General features: G+C 44.0%; 1 protein-coding gene across 3 annotated transcripts in view; it reads left to right on the forward strand.

The window, feature by feature from the left end:
- The window catches only part of unm_sa1614 (un-named sa1614), a 195971-nt gene that overhangs the window by 167368 nt on the left and 8592 nt on the right, over positions 1-20011 (forward strand). For 2 of the 3 annotated variants that reach the window (XM_078236888.1, XM_078236890.1), the window contains 8 exons: positions 1075-1190; positions 6023-6090; positions 7804-7911; positions 11508-11751; positions 12125-12325; positions 13232-13289; positions 15802-15860; positions 19272-19453. In XM_078236888.1, the coding sequence (XP_078093014.1) occupies positions 1075-1190; positions 6023-6090; positions 7804-7911; positions 11508-11751; positions 12125-12325; positions 13232-13289; positions 15802-15860; positions 19272-19453 (1036 nt within the window). The remainder of the gene's footprint in view (positions 1-1074; positions 1191-6022; positions 6091-7803; positions 7912-11507; positions 11752-12124; positions 12326-13231; positions 13290-15801; positions 15861-19271; positions 19454-20011) is intronic. The other variant, XM_078236889.1, reaches the window with a different exon arrangement.

Raw genomic sequence — 20011 nt, forward strand, 5'->3', positions numbered from 1 at the left:
TTATTTACTGCATAAAAGCAAATTACTGTGGATGCTGGAATCTGAAACCAAAAGTGAAAATGTTGGAAACTTTCGGCAGGTCATCTGGACTCGAAACATCAGCTCTTTTCTCTCCTCACAGATGCTGACAGACCTGCTGAGATTTTCCAGCATTTTCTCTTTTGGTTTATTTTTTATTTACCTTTGATACAGTTCCTGACTCCAAAGCATGGTTCCCCCCCCTGGTTCACATCACATTTCAAAACCAGCCCAACTCCATAAAAATTGTTGTAAGTTTAAAATGCCCCGCTTCTGCAATGGTGCCAGTAACATTGGGACAACAGCAGTATAATCATAGCTCCCTACCCACCGTATCCCATGCGAATTGAAAATTGCCAGTGCTGAGAATACAGGTGGGAATCCCAGACGTGGGTCCTGCCCGCCATTTTTAAAGCCAGCCCTACATACTTAGACCCCGAGAAAAATCCGACCCAAATCTAGTCTGCATTTTGATGAGATTGTCTGCCAATTTCTGTCCTGCTCCTTCACTTGTTAACGTACTGAATGCATGAAATGTGTTTGTTCAGAATTGGCTTTTACCATGTTAGAGCTCACATTGAAGGAGGTAATCAACCCAGAATCAATTGCATTGACTGAATTCATGCATTACTGATTCTGGCTGTACAGACCAGCCTGATTGAATTACATGGTGTACATCGACTTTCTGCTAAACATGATTCTCCTTATTGTGGTAGCTTCCATCCTTCAGTCAATGTAGCGTAATCACTAATCTCCAGGGAGGAAGGAAGGAAGGATGTCCAAGTAAAACTCCAGACAACTATTAGCTCCATAACAGTGCGCAAGCAAGAGGCATAATCCAGTCATAATCTACAGGTTTAAGTAACTAGATTTATTTTCTGTAATAAATTGTAAGGTACACAATTCAAAGTTAGTACAGCTAGGTGTAGGTACTATCCCAGATTATGTGAAAGTCATTTCTCAGGGGACAGGTTTTCTCTAATGTTTGGGAGAATAGGTGGGTAGATGTTGCCTTATTAGGAATGGTGTAACTGATTTTTTTTATTTGCATCCTAGTGGAAACCTCAGCAAGAAAACCATGAAAGGAAACACAGCTGTTCATTACTCCTGTTTATTCAATAAAACAGAATGCCTGAAACTACTCCTGAGAGCCAAAGCCAATACCACTATTCGTAAGTACTGCAATAGTCAGATCATTGGAATATATTCTAATACCTCTGCATCAAACAACAAACCTTTTTATAATATGAGTTTGCTATGGGTGTACAGAACTTTCAGTTAACATTACAGGTTCTCATTACTTGCAGTCTGAAATCTGTGGTGCTTGACAATGAATGCAGTCAATTACCCAAGTAAAGTTGGGGAGCTAAGTGCTAGTCCCACTCATCTGTCCAGACCTCAGGCAGAAGCAGGGAACCTGGGAACACTGAGATGAAGGGTACTTTGGCTAGCGTCCCAAGAAGACTCCAGCGGAGGAACCAAATTCCAAGTTGGCAGAGGGTATGGCGCAGAATCTGCTCTCTCTGCAGTCTCCACTCTATCTCCCTGCTGTGCTGTGGACCCAGAGGCACTGCCAGTGTTCCCCTGTACTTGTTGTAGTCTTTTGATAGACAGCTCACCAACTCTACCTCACATAAAATGATGCAGCAACACTCGCCAGCTAATCTAATGTCCTTTAGGTGAGGAAGTCTGCCTTCCTAACCTGGTCTGGCCTGTATATGATTCCACACTCACAGCAATGTGCTTTATGCTCTGAAGTGGCCTACAAATCCACTCAGTTGTATCAAATTGCTACAGAAAAGGCATTAAGGAATGAAACCAACTGGTTCACCTGGCATTGACCTAGCACTGGAAAAAGCAACAGCACATGCATCCATGTCAGCCCTGCAAAGTCCTCCTTACTAATATCTGGGGGGCTGTGACAAAATTGGGAGAGATGTCTCACAGACTATTCAAGCAACAACCTGACATAGTTATACTCACAGAATCATACCTTACAGTACCATCAACATTCCTGGGCATGTCCAGTCCCACCAGTAGGATGGACCAGCAGAGATTTAGGGACACGGTAGTACAAAGTCAGGTGGGAGTTGCCCTCGGAGCCCTCAATGTTGACTTCAGACGCCATGAAGTCTAGTGGCTTCAGGTTAAACATGGACAAGGAAACTTGCTAATTACCTCCTTACAGCAACTTCCCCCCCCCCCCCCCCACCCCCCATCCCACACCACTCAGCTAATAAATTTGTTCTCCCCCATGTTGAACACCACTTGGAAAAAGCATGGCATAAAGGCACATAATGTACTCTGGGTGGGGTACTTCAATGTCTATCACCATGTGTGGTTCGGCAGCATCAATACTGACCAAGCTGGCCAAGTTCTAAACTTGCCTAAGCTGCTAGACTGGATCTGCAGCAGGTGGTGAAGGTAAAACCTACTTAACGTCATCCTCACCAACCTGCCTGCCACAGATGCATCTGTCCATGACAGTATCAGTTGGAGTGACTGCCGCACAGTCCTTGTGGAGACAAAATCCTGCCCTTCCACTGAGGATACTCTCCATCATGTTTTGTGGCACTACCACCATGCTAAATGAGATAGACTTTGAACAGAGCTAGTAACTCAAAACTGGGCATCCATGAGGTGCCGTGGGCCATCAGCAACAGCAGAATTGTACTCAACCATAATCTGTACCCTATTGGCCCAGCATATCCCCCGCTCTACCATTACCATCAAGCCAGAGGTTCAACCCTGCTTTAAGGAAGAGTGTAGGATGGCATGCCAAGAAGCAACACCAGGCACATCTAAAAATGAGGTGTCAACCTTGTGAAGCTACAAAACAGGACTGCTTACATTCTAAACAGCGAAAGCAGCATGCATTACATGGAGATAAAGGGTCCGATTTTACCATTAAACGGGCGCGAAAACGTGGTAAAGTCGGGTGTGAAGCCATTAACGCGATCCGCGCCCACGTCCGCGCAGATTGCCACTTTACTGAAACACGGGAATGGTGGCGATTCGATTCGTGCCCAAAACGGGCGCAACGGCGATTTAAATGTATTTGCATGCATTTAAATTGAATTAATGAACTGCCCACCCAACTTTATCAGCATTTCCCCCTTTACCACCGCGTTTGCCAATCCAGAACCGCGCCATAATGGACCTGCTAAATAAAAGTCTGAATTGGGTGCTCCAGCTGCTGAGGAGCGCGTTCAGTGCTTCCAATGGCTCCCTGACTCAGATCAGTGGTGGAGGGGGAGGAGGGAGGCGGGTCAGATCATTCTCTGGTTGGGGGGGGGGGGAGGTAGGGGAGTGAGGCCAGATCGTTGTCTGGTTGGGGGGGAGGAGGAGGAGGCGGGTCAGATGTATCTCTGGTGGGGGGAGGGGGGAGGGCGATCGTTGTCTGATGGGGAGGGAGGAGGAGGCGGGTCAGATTTTCCTCTGGGGGGGTGGTGAGTGAGGCCAGACCATTTTCTGGGGGAGTGAGGCCAGATCGTTGTCAAGTGGGGAGGGAGGAGGTGGTGAGTGAGGCCAGACCATTCTCTGGGGGCGGGAGTGAGGCCCAATCGTTGTCTTGGGGTGGGGGGGGGGGAGGGAGGCCAGATCGCTCACTGGTGGGGGGCAGATGGATCTCTGGTGGTGGGGCAGGGGCAGGAGGGTCCGCTGCCACTCTGCAGGCAATCGGTGGGAGGGCAGGGAGGGCAGGGGTGGCAATCGGTCTGGGTAGTGGGGGGTGGATAAGGGGGACAGTGATGTCTGTGGGTAGTGGGGGGAGTGGATAATGGGGGCAGTGATGTGTGTGGGTAGTGGGGGGTGGATAAGGGAGACAGTGATGTGTGTAGGTAGTGGGTGGGTGGATAAGGGGGACAGTGATGTGTGTGGGTAGTGGGGGGGTGGATAAGGGGGACAGTGATGTGTGTGGGTAGTGGGGGGGAGTGGATAATGGGGGCAGTGATGTGTGTGGGTAGTGGGGGGTGGATAAGGGGGGCAGTGATGTGTGTAGGTAGTGGGTGGGTGGATAAGGGGGACAGTGATGTGTGTGGGTAGTGGGGGGGTGGATAAGGGGGACAGTGATGTGTGTGGGTAGTGGGGGGGAGTGGATAAGGGGGACAGCGATGTGTGTGTGCACCATCACTCCCGCTGTTCGCTCCTGAGCTGCTTTCTCCGTTTTCTGCGGCCCGGGAGCGATCTGACACGGACGCGCTTTTTCAAACTTTTTTCCAACTGTGCATGTGCAGTTCAGAGCTCCGATCGTTTCTGCCGCACTAAGCCCCGCCCACAGCGCGAATGGGACTGGAGATGTTTTTTTCAGGCTGAGTGCGTATGGGGGCGGCTGAAAGCAGATTTCTAAGTCGGATCTGCATTACGCCCAGATTCAGCACTTAGAATGAAAATGGTAAAATTGGGCCCAAATAATCCCACAACCTAAGAAATAAGTTCTACAGTACTGCCATGAAGGCAGTGAACAATTAAACAACTAACTGGAGGAGAGACTCTGCAAACATCTCCATCTTGAATAATGGAGAAGCTCAGCACATCAGTGCCAAGGACAGGGTGAAGTTATTGCAACTTTCATCAGCCGGAAGTATCAAGTGGAGGATCCATCTCTGCCTCCTCCTGAGGGCCCCAGCATCATAGCAGCCATTTCACTCCACATGATATCAAGAAATGGCTGAAGGAAACGACCCCTTGGGTGATTGATAAGTGATCCCATAAGGGCAGGCAGTCCAGCCTAGACTTCATCTGTCCTAGCATAAAATTGCAGGGAGGTCTGGGTAGTCAAGAGTCTGATGGGAAGTCCCATCGACAGGGACCGTAAACTTCTGCCCTTGGTAAGTCCCAGGCTTTTTGGGTGAAGAGGAATCCGAGAGCTAAGAGAGGGGGACGAAAAGGGTAGAGGGGGCTGGGTTTTAGAGGGCAGGTGGCAAGCAACAAAGGAAGATGATGGACGCAATTTTCCCATCCCACTATGCTGGTCAAGTAGCGGAGTGGGGCAAGAAATGTAAGTGGGAGTCAAAAAAATTGAATTCACAGCCGGCAGGTCGCGACTCTCCCAGGCCTTTTTTTTAACGTAATCAGCCTCGCGCCGAGGAACAGCGCGAGGCTGATTTAAATATTCATCATCTCATTTCAATGTCTTTAGCGAGCTCCGGACGGTATAGTCCAGGCTCACTTGCCTCTCCGACTTCACCGGTGAAGGTTCCCACCAGCGAGGATCACAGCTGGTCGTCGTTGGTGGGACCAGAGGTCATTGGGGCCCCCTGAGAGGTTGGGGATGGGGAGGCGGAGCAGTGTCCTTTAGCAGCACCAACCTTCACTGCCAGTCTGGGTCCCTAGCAGTGCCAGCCTGACAATGCCCACTGGGCACCCTGGCACTGCGAGCCTGGCAAACTGACAGTGCCCACCAGGCTCCTGGCAGTGCCAAGAGGGGGTGAGGCCTGATGGGGCGGGGCCTCACGGGGGTGGAGGGGTCAGACCCGGGGAGGGAGGTAGGAGGGGGGAACTCTGCATCGGGGTTGGGGCTCGTGGTGGGGCTGACGATCAGGGATCAGGGCCGGCCATTGGGAGGTCGGGGATGTGAAGGTCGGGGCTGGTAATGTTCAGGGGGGTTCGGGGCCAAGACCGGCAATGGGGGCTGCCGACCCCTCCAATGGGTTTAGACTCCCTCCAACCCCCGCCACCGGCGTGAATTGCCTGATGGGCTCTGTATTGCACAGAGTGCTGTAAATTCACAAAACTCAGCCCACCCAAAAAATGGGTGGGAGAACTAAATGTGGTGCGCAGACATCCAGCTGATTGCAGTGCCCACTGTAATACTCACTGTATTATGGAGTACTGCTCATGTGGGCAGAATGGTGGTGAGTTGGGCATCTCTCATGTTTTATGTGCCGCTGCCCTGGTTTATTCTAATGGATTTTTTTAAATGAATCTCAAAGATCACCATCTAAAGTTAATAAACTGGACTTTTAAAAAAATTTAAATCTTTACATGACATAACTCTCAACAGTAAATGAAGATGGGGAGACTGCTATGGATATTGCTCGGAGACTGAAACACCAACACTGTGAAGAGCTGGTAAGAGTTCAAAATAATAAAGAAATCCTTGTTTATAAAGGCTGGCTATTTAATAATACATTTGTTGGTGATTAGTTTATCAAGCTGTGTTTGTTTTAAACACTTCTTACAGCTGAGATGTCATGCAGGGTAGTTTTTATATTACTTTTCAGGTGTTGCTGGTTAGGCCAGTATTTATTACCCATCTCTAATTGCCCTTGAGAAGGTGATGATGAGCAGTCTTCTTGAATTGCTGCTGTCTATGTATTGCAGGTACACCCACAGTACTGTTAGGAAAGGAGTTCCAGGATTTTGATCCAGCAACAGTGAAGGGATATATTACCAAGTCAGGATGGTGTGTGGCTTGGAGGGGAACTTCCAGGTGGTGTTCCCATATATCTGCTGCCCTTGTCCTGCTGTGTGGTAGAGGTCGTGGGTTTGGGAGGCTCCTTTACTACTTTTCCAATAAGATCAGGGAATAGGGCAACAACCCTAATTGACCAGCCATTAGAATTGGTGACAAAAATGGTTGTCTCTGTTTGTGTTGACAAATTGTGGAAAGCAGTTTCGAGACAGTTTTGAGGTCCAAAGATATGCCGGTTAGGTTGATTGGCCACGCTAAAATTGCCCCTTAGTGTCCTGAGATGCGTAGGTTAGAGGGATTAGCGGGTAAATATGTAGGGATATGGGGGTAGGGCCTGGGTGGGATTGTGGTCGGTGCAGACTCGATGGGCCAGATGGCCTCTTTCTGCACTGTAGGGTTTCTATGATTCTATGATTCTATGTCCTGCTTTTTGGCAGCTCTTAATTAGATTTTCTGGCGTAATGTATTCATCATGCCAAATAGTGTCAGAATCAGTCAACCTTTGAGTTTGGTTATCTGCTATACTCATACGTATCTATAGGTGAAATAGTCATTTATTTTTTCTTCCTATTTATTGCCTTGATTGAAATGAATTGATGAATATAATTCCAGTATTATTTTTATTTATTTTATATGAAGACCCTTAGCATGTTAAAACAACTCCAAGCACTTAACACAGTGAATTGATTTTTGAAGTGCTATGATTCCAGTTGTAGCAAAATACAGGGAAAAGAGAAAGAAAGTCACCACTGTAGTGTGGGAATGCTGAAGGTCAATTTGTGTGGAAAAGATCCCACAAAGATGTTGGTTGAGGGATAAACATTTACCATGGCACCAAGGTGAGTTCACTTGTTCACCTTTGAAATCATGAATCCGCAGTGCAGAAGGAGGCCATTCAGCCCATCGAGTCTGCACCAACCACAATCCCACCCAGGCCCTATCCCCATAACCCCATGCATTTATCCTAGCTAGTCCCCCTGACACTAAGGGGCAATTTAGCATGGCCAATCCACCTAACCCGCACATCTTATGACTAGTTTACCCTGTCAAGTGAACTATTTCACCTGACAGGGTAAAAGGTTTAATATCTCATCCAAAAGATGGCACCTTTGACCGTACAGTATTCTCTTAGTACATCAGTGATCTCCACAGTCAAATAATCCAAATAATGGCTGTTCAAATGCAAATGTGAAAAACACTTATGGATATGTAAACAAAGGGCTTCAGCTTGCATCACTTGCAGATAAGAAGGAAAAAATTGGAGGGGAAGGCATACAAAATAAAATATTTATTTTGTGCTTTGAAGATTTATTGCTTCCTTGATGCTCTAAAATCATTAATTATCTAATGATCCTCTGTTTGTTTGAAAGTTGACTCAGGCAAAACTGCACCAGTTTAATCTACATACTAACGTGGAGTATGAGTGGCGACTGGGACAGGATGATTATTATGAGAGTGATGATGATCTCGATGAAAAGGTCAGTTTATTTCTGTTTCTATTTTAAATTAAAGTCACAGAATAGAATCAGCGAATGGTTACAGCACAAAGGTATTAATTTGACCCATTGTGTCCATGCTGCCTCTCCACAAAAAGAACTCAGCTAGTGCTACTCTTCCACCTTTTTCCCATAATCCTGAAAATAATTTCTCTCCAATTCCCTTTTGAAAGCCATGATGGACACTGCCTCCACCACACTTTCAGACAGTGCCTTCTGATCCTAACAACTCACTGTGTAAAAAATATTTTTCATCATGTCACTATTGACTCTTGCCATTCATCTTAAATTGGTGTCCTCGGGTTCTTGACCGTTCCACCAATGAGAACATTTCTCTCTATAAACTCATGACTTTTAGAGCTCACTGTTTAAAAATAACAGGTCACCCATTTAAGACAGAGATGAGAAGAATTTTTTTCTCTCTGAAGTTTGAGAGTCATTGGAACTTTCTTCCTCAAAAGGTACAGGAAGCAGAGTCTTTGAATATTTTTAAGGCAGAGGTCAATAGATTTTTGATAAATGGGGGATGAAAGGTAGGTGTGAACATGGCCATAATCAGATCAGCCATGATCTTATTAAATGCCGGAGCAGGCTTGAAGGGCTGAATGGTCTATTCAAGGCGGCACGGTAGCACAGTGGTTAGCACTGCTGCTTCACAGCTCCAGGGTCCCGGGTTCGATTCCCGGCTCGGGTCACTGTCTGTGTGGAGTTTGCACATTCTCCTCGTGTCTGCGTGGGTTTCCTCCGGGTGCTCCGGTTTCCTCCCACAGTCCAAAGATGTGCAGGTTAGGTTGATTGGCCAGGTTTAAAAAAAATTGCCCCTTAGAGTCCTGGGATGTGTAGGTTAGAGGGATTAGCGGGTAAAATATGTGGGGGTAGGGCCTGGGTGGGATTGTGGTCGGTGCAGACTCGATGGGCCGAATGGCCTCCTTCTGCACTGTAGGGATTCTATGATTCTATGATTCTATGATTCCTGTTCCTAATTTATATGTTCTTGTGCTTATCAAATCTCCTTTCAACATTCTCTAATCTAAGGAGAAAAACCCCAGCTTCTCTAAATCTATACATGGATGGGGAAGCAATGGCCTAGTGGTATTATCACTAGACTATCCAGAAACTCAGCTAATGTTCTGGGTACCTGGTTTTGAATCCCACCACAGCAAATGGTAGAATTTGAATTCAGTAAAAAATATCTGGAATTACGAAACTACTGATGACCATGAAACCATTGTCGATTGTTGGAAGAACCCATCCGGTTCACTAATGTCCTTTAGGGAAGGAAATCTGCCATCCTAACTTGGTCTGGCCGACATGTGACTCCAGAGCCACAGCAATGTGGTTGACTCTCAACTGCCCTCCAAGGGCAACCAGGGATGGACAATAAACGCTGGCCAGCCAGCGATGCACATGTCCCACGAATGAATTTTTAAAAAATGTAACTGATCCCTGGTCCCGTTATTGTAAATCTTTTCTGCACCCTCTCTAGAGCTTTCACCTTCTTCTTAAAGAGCATAGCTTTCACCAGACCAACAACAACCATTCACCCTGCTCTCTGTTTCCTGTCACTTAGCCAGTTTGGTATGCATGTTGCCACTTTCCTATTTATTCCATGGGCTTCAACTTTGCTCTAAAGTAGTACTTTATCAAATGCCTTTTGGAAGTCTGTGTACACCACATCAAGCATTACCCTCATAAGTCTTACTTATTACGGAATTTGGATTTTCTTCATTGCATTGGAGCACAGTCTAAACATCACATGCTCACCATGACAGAAATATCAGCTTTTTTAAAAAAGAGATCTAATGTCTGCCATTATTCGTAGAATCATAGAATCCCTACAGTGCAGAAGGAGGCCATTCAGCTCATCGAGCCTGCACCAACAACAATCCCACCCAGGCCCTAACCCAATGGATTTACCCTGCTAATCCCCCCGACACTAAGGGGCAATTTTGCATGGCCAATCCACCTAACCCGCACATCTTTGGACTGTGGGAGGAAACCAGACCACCCAGAGGAAACCCATGTAGACTGTGTGCAAACTCCACACAGTCACCCGAGGCCGGAATTGAAACCGGGTCCCTGCGGCTGTGAGGCAGCGGTGCTAACCACTGTGCTACCGTGCCACCCCTAAATTCTCTTTATTACCTGATCAAAAAAAACTCAATCACGTCAGTTGGGTATAATGTGACAAATCTGTGTTGGCTTTCCTTAATTCACATTTGTACAAATCCTCTTTTAGGGAATTGGATGATGCAGCAACTAAGCCCATGTTTTTCACCTCTGTAACCTAAGGGTGATTTTAACAAATCCATCCTCCTCCACCCCCTGCCCCACCCCACTTCCTCTGCAATCCCCCAACATATTCCTTCCCTCCACCACTGAATTCAGACAGTGAGAGGCAGCCCATCCCGAAGTAGCAGAGACCCCATTTAAATGACACTGTTACCATGGTGTTATTTGCACGTGTTGTTTTAACCATGGTGCCTAATCATGATTGGGACAGTTTCTGACCCTCCAGCAAAAGCTGGCACCAGCAATAAGCCATATTCTGCTCTAGCACCCACACCTCCAATTTCCACCTTGAGTTAAAATTAACTCTGTCAAACTCCATCACAGATCGATCAGATAATAGTATTTTCTATCAGCTAACTGCTGCAATCCAGAGCCTAGTGCGCACAGGTCCACTACAAAAAATGACCATCAGCAAATGTTTCCAAAGTTGACATTCCTAACTTTTAATAATAGTAGAGTAAGGGGAGATGATAGGGTAGTGGTAATGCCACAGGACCAGTAATCCAGAGGCCCAGGCTAATGCTTTGTGAACACGGGTGATTAATTTTAAAAAAATGTTATTGAAAACTAGCCTCAGTAATGGTGACCATGAAATTGTCAATTGAAATAAAAATCCATCTGGTCCACTAATGTCCTTTAGGGAAGGAAATCTGCCATCCTTACCTGGTCTGGCCTACATGTGACTCCAGACCCATAGCAATGTGGTTGACTCTCATCTACCCTCTGAAATGGTCTCGCAAGAAACTCAGTTCGAGGGCAACTAGGGATAGACAACAAATGCTGGCCGTGCCAATGGTGGCCACACCTCATTAAAGAATAACAAATTACTGTGCGTGATGTTGTAAAACATGTGATCTTTAACCTAATGTCAATAGAAATAAAAATCAGGAAAGATGTATAACAGGTTGTCAATTTGCTATTATCTATTTTATACAATTGCACAAAATATGCTGAGAATAATGCAAAACTACTGGGGATCAATGTAAAAGTTAAACAACTTTTACCATCTGTATGTATATCGTTATATTCTGTAGTCTTCCTAGTGGAAACAAGACATAATGAAGTATCTTTGACTGATGTCTTTAGTACCCATTTGCTTAGCATTTTTTTGACTGTAATGCTGAGTGTAGGTTATTCCCTTACTCTCCCCACTGCAATCCCTTTTGCAGTAGCTCAGACTAACAACCAATACCTTCCCTCTGAAAATGTTTTATTACATAGAAACTTATGTATTTACAGAATACTTTGTAACATTGTGTAAGATTCCTGTTCTTCTGTTCAAAAAGCAGGGACCTATTAAAAGGGAACGTTCTCTTAGGCCGTTCAGCTGTTATCAGCATGCTAGCAAACACACTCAGAGCATGGAGAAGCCTAACACAGTGGCCAGCAGCAAAGATTCTTCCAGCATACCACGCGAGCGCCGACGTGAGCAGTTCTCTGGATTGCCCAATCAGTCACAGAGTATAGAACCTCAGCCCTTTTCTCCTTCGTCAGAGGGTCCTCCTATTCCTCCCAGAATCCCCATCAAAGGTTTGGCTTTGGTCATTAACATAATAATTAGCTGTGACAGAGCATTCTCAGATACAATTACTTCTGAAACCCAGTGAATGTTAAACTTGGGAAAGGGCCAGAAATAGATTAATAGTTAAAACTGTCTAGCAGTGAAAATATATTACAGGTCCTTTTCCTGTAATGCCATAATTGCTGTAATTTCCTGTAATGCCATAATTGCTCAGAATACTTGGACCTTGCTAAATTTTCTGCTATCAAAATGTAATATTCAGTAATCTTACATGGTTTTAGAGATGTGTGTATTCTAATACAATTCAAATTTAGAAAATTGTTCTTCCTCAACAAAACATTTATGCAAAGTTAATTTATCTGGATTTTGTTGCTTTTGTAGCCCCAAGTGTTCCACCTCCGCCTCCACCACCACCTTCTACCCTCAATCCTCCCTCTGGAAGTATAGTCTTTATCTCAGACAGTCCTTCAACTAAGAAACGACCACCCCTGCCTCCGCTGACAACCAAGCATAAACGGACATTGTCTGAACCCACACCAGCAGTACCTCATAGCCCGCTGAATCGCAAGCAGTCCTCATTTGGTACGTTTTGAAAGTAGCAGAATATTCTCAGTTTCATTTATACTGGTAATTTAAAGAGCAAATTGAGAAAGAACTCTTTTATATTTAAATTTAAAGCATGTCTACAGCACAGGAGTTATTGCTAAACTTCAGAAGTACTTCATTTGTTATTAGAACATAGAACAGTACAGCACAGAACAGGCCCTTCGGCCCACGATGTTGTGCCGAGCTTTATTTCCCATCTGGACCAACTGCAGATTTTATTCCCATTATTTACTTCTGGTAATTTCCATTTAAAGTCAGCTAAGAGTGACATTTTTGCACAACTTGTACTCAGATAAAATAATGCAGAAGGTGTGTTTTCGCCAACTTTAAAGATAAATAGAATTGAACTGCTACATTGTTGTTTCTTCCCACTTTAAAGCAAAAGGCTAAATATTCATACTTACAAGGGAATTGTAGGACTTTTATGCACTTTGAAACATGTTGGAGTACCAGTGACTTACAGGAGTCGAGGACACCAGATCAATCTCTGTGCTGCTGAGCTATGTCCCTTATGAAGGAGTGGGAGGAAGTGTCGCTCCTATACTATGGTCAGCACCTTCTAGTGTGTTAAACAGCTTAGAATGAGATTTATTTTGCAGAAAGAAGCACATCCAGATTCTCTCAGCCGTTGACTAGATAAATGCCCCCAGTGAATGCAACTGTACCCTCAATAAGAGCATAATGGCCACTAAAACAGCATTTAATATGGAAGACAAATTATGTTCTTAAAGAGACACCTAGTATAAGCAATGGAGTCTGCAGATGGAAAGAGTTGGCAATAGAAATGTTTTGAAGAAATTATTTAAGCTTATATTATCAATTTGATAGTTTAAACTGTAGATTTGTTCATAAACTAATGTTCTATTATTTTTTAATGTTTAGATTCTACTCCACCATCTAGTCCACCTACTTCTGTGGACAGATCTTCACCAAGGTCAAGGTTAGATACTCCCTAAGTTGCTCTTGTTTTGCTATCTTGTTAAAATATTTCATTGTTTGCTTTTAATAATATGTGTAACATTAACAATCCTGCTGACCTTAGGTTGAATTTTGTTATTCCACAATGACCTGAATTTTGCTGTGTTGATTACAATGAAACTGTCAGCATTCATCATCATTGCTCCACTTAAACTGACAGCAACTTTGATATGTGAAGAATAACGGGAAAATCCAGAAACTCTGCTCCTCCATAGGTTGCAATCATGAATTAACAAAAACTTTAATTCGAATTCTGCAAGCCTATTGTAAAATCTCTGGAATAAGTTACATATTGATGAATAAGGTGTACTTGTTTTTGAGCAATGTATTAGCTTCAAAATTACTGCTAAATACCATTAATATCCCTGAAAAGCTGGTTTTATATTTGTGGGACACCTCATTCTTCCACGTATTTTTAAAAGCATTTTTTAATTTCTTCGATCTTACATAGTTCTGTGTTTATTTCACTATCTGAAGTTGTAAAAGTGAAATATTTTACATGCTCTTAACTTCTTGGCTTGTGTGTGTGAATACTTCAATTTGTTTGGTTGTTTATCTACTTACTTACGTCATTCTTAGGATGTGGGTGTCACGACAAGAATAGTATGTATTGCCCACTTCTAATTGCCCTTGAGTAGGCAGTGCTGAGCCAATAAAACTGAGTGGTTTGCTAGGCTATTTCAGAGAGCAGTTAAGAGTTAACCAGGTTGGTATGGTTCTGAAGTCACATATAGGTCAGACGGGGTAAGGATGGCAGATTTCCTCCTTGAAAGACCGGATGGGTTTTACTACAATCCAGTAGTTTCGTGCTCGTTATTAATGAGACTGCCATTTTAATCCATATTTATTGATTAATTGAATTTAAATTCTTCTAACTGCTGTGGTGGGATTTGAATGTATGGCACTGTAACATTAGTCCAGGCCTCTGGATTTTATTACAATCCCCGGAGCGACAAATAACATTTATAAAGAAATTTGAACTTCCGGTTAATAGCTGAAAAGGATGACATGACAAGATTTAATGTTTTAAGATTTTTACTGTAACAAATGAATAAAAACACTATTAGTATAGGCAGATTATACTTCAAATTGAGGAGTTGGTTTAGCTCAATTGGCTGAACAGTTGGTTCATGATGTAGAGCAACGCCAACAGTATGGGTTAATTTCCCTTACCAACTGTGGTTATTCATGAAGGCCTCTCTTCTTGCCCGTCACCTGAGGTATGATGATCCTCAGATTAAATCACCACCAGTCAGCTCTCCCCTCAACCTATGATCATCTGGGACTATGGCAACGTTACTTTACCTTACAGAATTTAAATTACAGAACAGAATATTTTACTTTTGTATCTAGCACACAGTCCACTCTCCACTGAATTACATTTCTGAGTTTTTATACTGAGTTTTATTTTATTATTGTCACAAGTAAGGCTTTACATTAACACTGCAGTTAAGTTACTATGAAAATCCCCTAGTTGCCACACTCCGGCACTTGTTCGGGCACATTGAGAGATAATTTAGCATGGCCAATACACCTAACCAGCACGTCTTTCGGACTGTGGGAAGAAACCGGAGCACCCGGAGGAAACCCGGAGCAGACATGGGGAGAACATGCAGACTCCACACAGACAGTGACCCAAGCCGGGAAATGAACCCTGGTCCCTAGCATTGTGAGGCAGCGGTGCTAACTAATCACTATGCCACCATGCTGCCCCACAGTCCATCGTCACTTCCAGCTTTCAATAGGTTCATGTTTCCCATTTCACCAAGTAGTAACTTTGAGTGACCATCTTCAGGCACTCCTCTCAGTTTTTGCAGAATTTCAGAAATCCACTACTCGCAGTAAAACCTGCTCCAATGATGCTTCTTTCCCCTGACCATGGCAGGATAAATCTCTGGGATTCTTAAGATGGCTTCACCTCTTCGACTAAAGACCATCTCCCTCCTGCATCCAGATTAGGTAGATTGTAAAGAACACTGCATCCTCTTCTCTCTGATGGCGCACCAACTACTGTTCTTTCCCTGCCTCTTTATATCTCTTCCACCCCAAAAGTCTGAAGCCAGCATGTCTATTTACTGTTAGCACATAGAATCCCTACAGTGCAGAAAGAGGCCATTCAGCCCATTGAATCTGCACCGACTCTCCAAAAGAGAAGCTTTCATCAAGGTAGCGGCAAGTAACATTGTTTTGCAGCTGCCTGCAAAATTCAGGCTAATGTCTGTACTTGTTTGGGATTTATTTCAAGATGGTGTTTTTGATTTTTTTCACAGGATGGGGAGAGGGAGGCTGGACTTTATCCAATTTTATAACTAGTTTCCTACACACTTCTTTCAGACTACAATTTACGATGCAGAGTTATTTACAAAAGTGAAGGAAATTATTTTTATTTTATTAAAATTTATAACATTTACAACAGTAAAAAAAATAATATTTCCTTCATTCCATTAAATAATTTTTCCCTATTTGAATTTCAGCATACTGTCTCCAAAAGCATTACCTGGCCTTCATTCTCTCCCAGAACTACCGGAGACAGGTAAGGAAAACCCCTCATCACTAAATGGTCAGCTTTGCGGGAGTCTCTTTGTACCATGTCCAAACATTGAGTACGATTGCTACTGCACATCTTCCACCACTTGGGAATTTCTCTCTCTATTCTGCAGAGCCTTCATCTCAGATTTTATTTAAGGATTTTTTTTTTAAAGTAGGAAAAAATGCTGGCAGAGTTTGTTTTTTCACATCTTGCTTTATACATACAAAGTAGTATAGAACAGTTTGCCTCCCTTTATAAGTAGGAAATATCATAGGTGACAGAGAGCCTTTAATCCTCTCAGAAAGCATCAGCAGTGCTCTGGCAATGGAGTTGATTGAACTTTTTGATATATGAGCAAAAACACACAGTATTAACATACAATAGCAAACTAGCCATTATCTTATTAAATGGCAGAATAGGCTCGAGGGGCTGAATGGCCTACCACTGCTCCTTGCTCACTTGTACTATTCAAATGTTGGAGCATGATGTCTAAACCTAATCTTATCTTATCTAGTGTTGAACTTGCAGGGGCCCTGGCAGACATATTTAAAATGTCAGTATTCACGGGGGAGGTGCCGGATGATTGGAGGGTGGCTCATGTTGTTCCGTTGTTTAAAAAAGGTTCCAAAAGAAATCCGGGAAATTATCGGCCAGTAAGTTTGACGTCGGTGGTGGGCAAGTTATTGGAAGGTGTGATAAGGGATAGGATCTACAAATATTTGGATAGACAGGGACTTATTAGGGAGAGTCAACATGGCTTTGTGCGTGGTAGGTCATGTTTGACCAATCTATTAGAGTTTTTCGAGGAGGTTACCAGGAAAGTGGATGAAGGGAAGGCGGTGGATGTTGACTACCTGGATTTCAGCAAGGCCTTTGACAAGGTCCCTCATGGGAGGTTAGTTAGGAAGGTTCAGTCGCTAGGTATACATGGGGAGGTAGTAAATTGGATAAGACACTGGCTCAATGGAAGAAGCCAGAGAGTAGTTGTGGAGGATTGCTTCTCTGAGTGGAGGCCTGTGACTAGTGGTGTGCCGCAGGGATCGGTGTTGGGTCCATTGTTGTTTGTCATCTATATCAATGATCTGGATGATAATGTGGTAAATTGGATCAGCAAGTTTGCTGATGATACAAAGATTGGAGGTGTAGTGGATAGTGAGGAAGGTTTTCAAAGCTTGCAGAGGGATTTGGACCAACTAGAAAAATGGGCTGAAAAATGGCAAATGGAATTTAACGCAGACAAGTGTGAGATATTGCACTTTGGAAGGACAAACCAAAGAAGAACGTACAGGGTAAATGGTAGGACTCTGAAGAGTGCAGTTGAACAGAGGGATCTGGGAATACAGGTACAAAATTCCCTAAAAGTGACGTCACAGGTGGATAGGGTCGTAAAGAGTGCCTTTGGTACATTGGCCTTTATAAATCGGAGTATCGAGTATAAAAGTTGGAGTGTTATGGTAAGGTTGTATAAGGCATTGGTGAGGCCAAATTTGGAGTATTGTGTACAGTTTTGGTCACCTAGTTACAGGAAGGATGTAAATAAGATTGAAAGAGTGCAGAGAAGGTTCACAAGGATGTTGCCGGGACTTGAGAAGCTGAGTTACAGAGAGAGATTGAATAGGTTGGGACTTTATTCCCTGGAGCGTAGAAGATTGAGGGGAGATTTGATAGAAGTGCATAAGATTTTGATGGGTATAGATAGAGTGAATGCAAGCAGGCTTTTTCCGCTGAGGCTAGGGGAGAAAAAAACCAGAGGGCATGGGTTAAGGGTGAAAGGAGAAAAGTTTAAAGGGAATATTACGGGGGGCTTCTTCACACAGAGTGGTGGGAGTGTGGAATGAGCTGCCGGATAAAGTGGTAAATGCGGGGTCACTTTTAACATTTAAGAAAAACTTGGACGGGTTCATGGATGAGAGGGGTGTGGAGGGATATGGTCCAAGTGCAGGTCAGTGGGACTAGGCATAAAATGGTTCGGCACAGACAAGAAGGGCCAAAAGGCCTGTTTCTGAGCTGTAATTTTCTATGGTTCTATGGTTGTCCTTGTTCTTATCCATTGCCCAAAGGCATACTTTCCAAAGGGCTGGGTGGTCGAGGGGGGATGATGGGTGGTTGGAGCAGGAGGGAGGGGGATGTAAGGAATGTCATTTGAGAATAATCAGTCCGCATGGCTGGTCAGAATTTTTCCCCTCTCTAATTCAGAAATGCTGAGATAATTGAGCATTCCTTCCACCACATTGGCTGAATCGGGGGTTGGATTTTTAAAACAGGCTGGGGTCCAGGTGGGCATGCAATTTGGCATGACTGTCCTCAGTGACAGTTCTCTGCCACGATCCCAGGACATTTTGAAAGATTCTGATTTAGAGTTGATTGGCTGCTGTAGGCAATGTGCGGGTAGCCAATTTAGGCCAATTAATTAAGGGCCTTTTAAGGCCAGTTCCCATGCCAATTGAGATTTCCAGTTGACAATGTGGCAGCCCACGTTGATCACCACATCCAAACCAACATAGTGGCCTCTGGGTGTGGGAGGCATGATGGATCACGCAAAAACCCCCACTTGTCACCCAACTTCCACAATGGCTATTGAGCCATGGGTGTGGCTGTGCCCCCTCCCCCCAGGGATCATGGCCAGGCAGCTGTGGCATTTGGAATTCAGCAGGGAACAGTCGGGGGTCAATGAGATTTATCCAGAATTTGTGAAGAACATTGAATCACAGAGCAGGAAATGGCTAGCAAAGCTGTTTACCAACACACACGCACACACACGTCCAACAGACAGTTTTTTGCACAGGCTGCAACTGCTCCAAACAATGCTGCTAAAACTCCAAAATCATCTGGTCTGTGCCTAAAGCACATTGTGTAAGGTTGGGACGTGAAACCGGCCCCCATGTCCGGTTCCCAATCCCTGCTTAAAAGTTCATCTTACTCAGGACTGAGAGATTGAAGCTGGTTTGTGAGGTTCAGAACCACACTGGGTGGTACAGTTAAACAATGGGCCGGATTCAGGATTCCCCCCCTCCCAATGGTGTATGCTGTGGTGGCAGAGATTGGCTGACGGTGGGATGTTCCCGTCCCACTAACGTCAATGGGATTTTCCATAGTTCGCACTCCCGGGGAACCCAAGATGGGGGAATGCCGTCAGCAGGACTGGCAGATCCTGCTGGCAAAATGGCTAGAAATCCCACTGAACCTTCCGGCAGCCTAAAGGGGGAATTATTAATGCTGATTTTTTTTGGGAGTGTGCACAGATTACAGTGTACTTTGTATTTGGTACTTTTACTTGTATTTATCTTCCATTCTTAGGCTACAAATATAGATTTTAGTCAATAATCTGTTACTTCAGTTAAAAAGTTGGAAATATTGTGCAAGTAAATAATTTCGTTATTAGATTGTGATCTCTTTGAATACAATACTTTCTAGTGGTTCAGAAGAAGCCTGAACAACTCTACTCCATACCCAAAAGATCTCAAAATGTTCCAGAGGCCAGCCAGAGGTCACTGTGGCTTGTTACTTCACCTTCAAGGTCTTCCTTTGCTGAACCAAATAATGATATATACGCTGTGCCTGGAAACCCAATACCTCTTCCCCGGAAAATGAGTGTGGTAAGAAATTAACATTGTTTTGGCAAATGGAAATGGTTAGCAGTGTGGCACTCTGCTAGTTTGTTAAAACATTGAACATTTTGAAGATGAATGAAGCAGATTACTCAGATAATCATCAAATGGGGTGAAATCTGTAACAGAATCGAATAGGAATGGGTGAAAATATTAAAAGTCTCCTGTTAAATATTAATCAGTTGCCATAGACTTGATCACCATTGAGTTCTACAACATTCAGCAATAATTTAATTACTATAATTTCAGTACATTGCTGAACTCCACGACTTTTGGCTCATCACCTTGTGACCAAGGAGCTTATTTTGATGAAAGGATGAAGACAGACACTTAAATGAGTGTTGTGCTAATAAGACATACCTGTTCGAAAGTCTGGACTTAGCATGCAATTTTAGGCCCAATTACTGATTACCATTATTTGAACTTGCCTGAAGTTGTTATAACAGGCACTAGCAGATTTAGTATTGTAGCAATGATTGGGAGCAATTCTAGTGGAGCAGTGTATGTAGGATCCATGCACCCGCTTCCACCAAAGGTGCGGGGTGC

The sequence above is a fragment of the Mustelus asterias genome, chromosome 20 (assembly GCF_964213995.1).
Source record: "Mustelus asterias chromosome 20, sMusAst1.hap1.1, whole genome shotgun sequence".
In the NCBI taxonomy this organism is placed as follows: Eukaryota; Metazoa; Chordata; class Chondrichthyes; order Carcharhiniformes; family Triakidae; genus Mustelus; species Mustelus asterias.